At 34.8% G+C, this 3,257-nt stretch overlaps 1 protein-coding gene across 1 annotated transcript in view; it reads right to left on the bottom strand.

The window, feature by feature from the left end:
* Window positions 1–596: 596 nt before the first annotated feature.
* Window positions 597–3,257, bottom strand: part of LOC135104456 (outer dynein arm-docking complex subunit 2-like) — a 35,191-nt gene continuing 32,530 nt past the window's right edge. Inside the window, exons 14-16 of the mRNA XM_064011912.1 lie at window positions 2,289–2,398; window positions 1,458–1,569; window positions 597–883 (exon numbers count right to left, since the gene is read on the bottom strand). Coding sequence (XP_063867982.1) covers window positions 740–883; window positions 1,458–1,569; window positions 2,289–2,398 — 366 coding nt within the window. The 3' untranslated portion in view covers window positions 597–739. The remainder of the gene's footprint in view (window positions 884–1,457; window positions 1,570–2,288; window positions 2,399–3,257) is intronic.

Here is a 3,257-nt window from a genome sequence, read left to right as displayed (position 1 = left end):
GAGGGAGCTTTGCTTTCATCTTTAATGTTTGTTGTGAACACTAATGATCTTAAAGTATATTTCATGATGTCCAAGATCTAATGATGATTGGCTTCATATGTATGAAAATACTTATATTAATGGTAGTTATATTGTTATCATACAGTGATCATTGGATTATGATTAGAAGTTAAAGATTAATCGTTATAACAAAAATATATAAATCTGGTTTAAGGTAGTGGTTTTAAACAGTAATATATTGTAGATACCTTTGATCTTAACCATACGTAATGGAAGATTTAAGGAAAAAAAAAGTTGAATGTATGCAGCCAGAATCAAGAGCAAGGTATTTGATTGCCGGTAGACCTCCAAGCTGTGATTACAATCCACTGTATTATCAATGATGTTGAACGGTTGAGAGGATGGTTGCATGATATATAATAAATACATTAATAAACGGTAGTGTGTATGTATATATATATATATATATATATATATATATATATATATATATATATATATATATATATATATATATATATATATATATATATATATATATATATATATATATATATATATATATATATATATATATATATATATATATATATATATATATATATATATATATATATATATATATATATATATATATATATATATATACAAATTAGCTGTGTACACTCTTATTTTGAAAGTATGATTGCTAACAATGTTATCTTAACGTTCTTTCCGACTGAACTGCCAGTATCAGAGTTCATCGCCTAGAGGATGGACGTGCCTTGCTGCCACGGGAATGAGCCTGACAGCGACGTAATGCCAATAAGCGAATGTTGCGTAAACAGTCGGCCGCCGCCTCCTGAACTACATCATCTTCAGAACCCAGCATTTCCAGGAGAAGCTGAAAAAGAAGGTATTACGGTATATGATGCAGTTATTTTACTCTCGCTCTCTCTCTCTCTCTCTCTCTCTCTCTCTCTCTCTCTCTCTCTCTCTCTCTCTCTCTCTCTCTCTCTCTCTCTCTCTCTCTCTCTCTCTCTCTTCATTATTTCTTTTAAAGATCAGAGGAAGCTTACAGAGAGTCGATTGAATTAAATATATTAAAAAGACAGAAAACGCAATTGTATGTCTTATGAAGGCTAGACTTAGTGTAAGAACTAAAAAAATAAATCAATGTAAAAATTATAACAATGATCGCGTTTCTTTTGTTTGAAGAATCAGCTGGCATAAGCAGACAAACAGAAGAAATCCTCTTCCCCTTCCCTGGTAAAAGTGATTCGTTTGTGGCCAGTTATCCATAAGGCTCAATTTCTTCATCTCTCTTGAGTCGTTTGATAATCTAGCACATAAAGAACGCCTTCTGCATAAATCCACAGAAATAACACAGCATAAGGGACGTTGCAATACAAGTTTACCTACGTTATAATTAATTTTTGATGCACACTTGAGTAGACCTGTTTTGGTGAATTACTCACCGGTACGGCGCCGCTTTGATGGAGAGTGACACAGTTTTCTGGCTCCAACGAGAGACGATGTAATGCTCGGCAGGTTGGCCTCCGAATGGTGCTGTCGTCTGTCTCAAGGTATCTGAAGGATGCAGACTCAGGTACTCTCTCTCTCTCTCTCTCTCTCTCTCTCTCTCTCTCTCTCTCTCTCTCTCTCTCTCTCTCTCTCTCTCTCTCTCTCTCTCTCTCTCTCTCTTTTTATTGTGTGTGTGTGTTGTATGTGTAATCCACAATGTTCTTGACAGTAGTCCCTTGTTTGACTTTTGGCTGCCAGCTACATCGTCCCTGAACACGCTTAGAATTTCAGATATACGGATCTATGGGAAGAGGCTAAGACCTTTCAAACGTCATACACAGCCATCCTCTTGTCCATAGAGGATAGTAACTGTTCACTCGTCAGTGAAAAATTTATATATATATATATATATATATATATATATATATATATATATATATATATATATATATATATATATATATATATATATATATATATATATATATATATATATATATATATATATATATATATATATATATATATATATATATATATCGTCTTTTTTTCGTTTTTTTTATGCGTTTATTTATTTATTATTCATATATTTATTTTTTTTATTCATATCATGACATAGTACAATTTTATATTTTGAAACGAAACTCAAATGAGGTTCCTAGATTAATAGTAAGTTTGTGTCTAGTAATAATCGCAAGAATTATATTCAATATTTCATTCTACTTTTCTTTTATAATTTCTAATACAATGTGGCTATGTGCTAAAACACAAGAAGGCTAACTCACTGCACCAGCGGCGCCACTGCTCCTGCCTGCCCGAACAGCAGGCCGGTCTCCCTAGACACACAACAAGCAGCGATTGCCTCTGCGAGGAATGGGCGTAGACTGTCGTTTTCCTGTAGATGTACATGTCGTCAGTGAATGTTAACGGAAGACTTAGAACAAGGGAGGGATAGGACGCTGATTCGATTGGGAATAACGTTATATCACATATATATGATTTATTAGAACAAGTATATCATTCATATTTAAAAATAGTTTTATTAAAACTTGATCAAGTTCGATTATTTAACCAGTTCACATATTATTTAAGGTATTTAATTAATTACGGGAAAGGGAAAATTAAATAAATGTTTAAGATGTAAGTGCTGAAGGAAATCTATAATTATTCAAAATTAGGATATCATTCCAGTCAAGTGAATTTGTTCTAGGAACTAGATTTTAGAAAAAAAGAGTTAATGGTAATGACTGCTCGCTTCAAAAGGATAAGAAAGCTATGAAAAATGCTGGTGCCAAATCGGTCAAGTGTTCGGTATAAGCGTCGGTGAAAAGATAAACCAGAAAACCCGTCCTGGTGGCCTCCACGGTGCTCGGTCACAGGTACTGACAGAACATTGCACCTTGCGCTCACGGCTCGAACCCGAATCTTCCTGAGGGCAGTTCCAAACCTGGTGAGAATGATCACTCATTAATCTCCCAAAAAATGTCCTGGTCCTAAAGGCTCTCAAGGCGCCATCGACAAGGGTCACGTGCCAGGTGTCGCGAGACCCACGAAGGTGCACGTCTTCCTGACCACTGTCGTCAAGCAGGCGGTCAAGAAGCAACACATTTGAATTGATGAACTTCTTTATCCTGAATTGTTAATGTTACTTGAAAGATATTGTCATGTCTGCTGATTGCTTCCTCACATCAGTGTTATGTGATGGGAAATCAGATAGTAGTGGTTAGGGATATGACGTTCCTTTGTGAGTGAGG

This window comes from Scylla paramamosain, chromosome 10 (assembly GCF_035594125.1).
Source record: "Scylla paramamosain isolate STU-SP2022 chromosome 10, ASM3559412v1, whole genome shotgun sequence".
NCBI lineage: Eukaryota > Metazoa > Arthropoda > Malacostraca > Decapoda > Portunidae > Scylla > Scylla paramamosain.
Note: the sequence above shows the minus strand (reverse complement) of the source record. Positions and strands in the feature narration are given on the sequence as shown.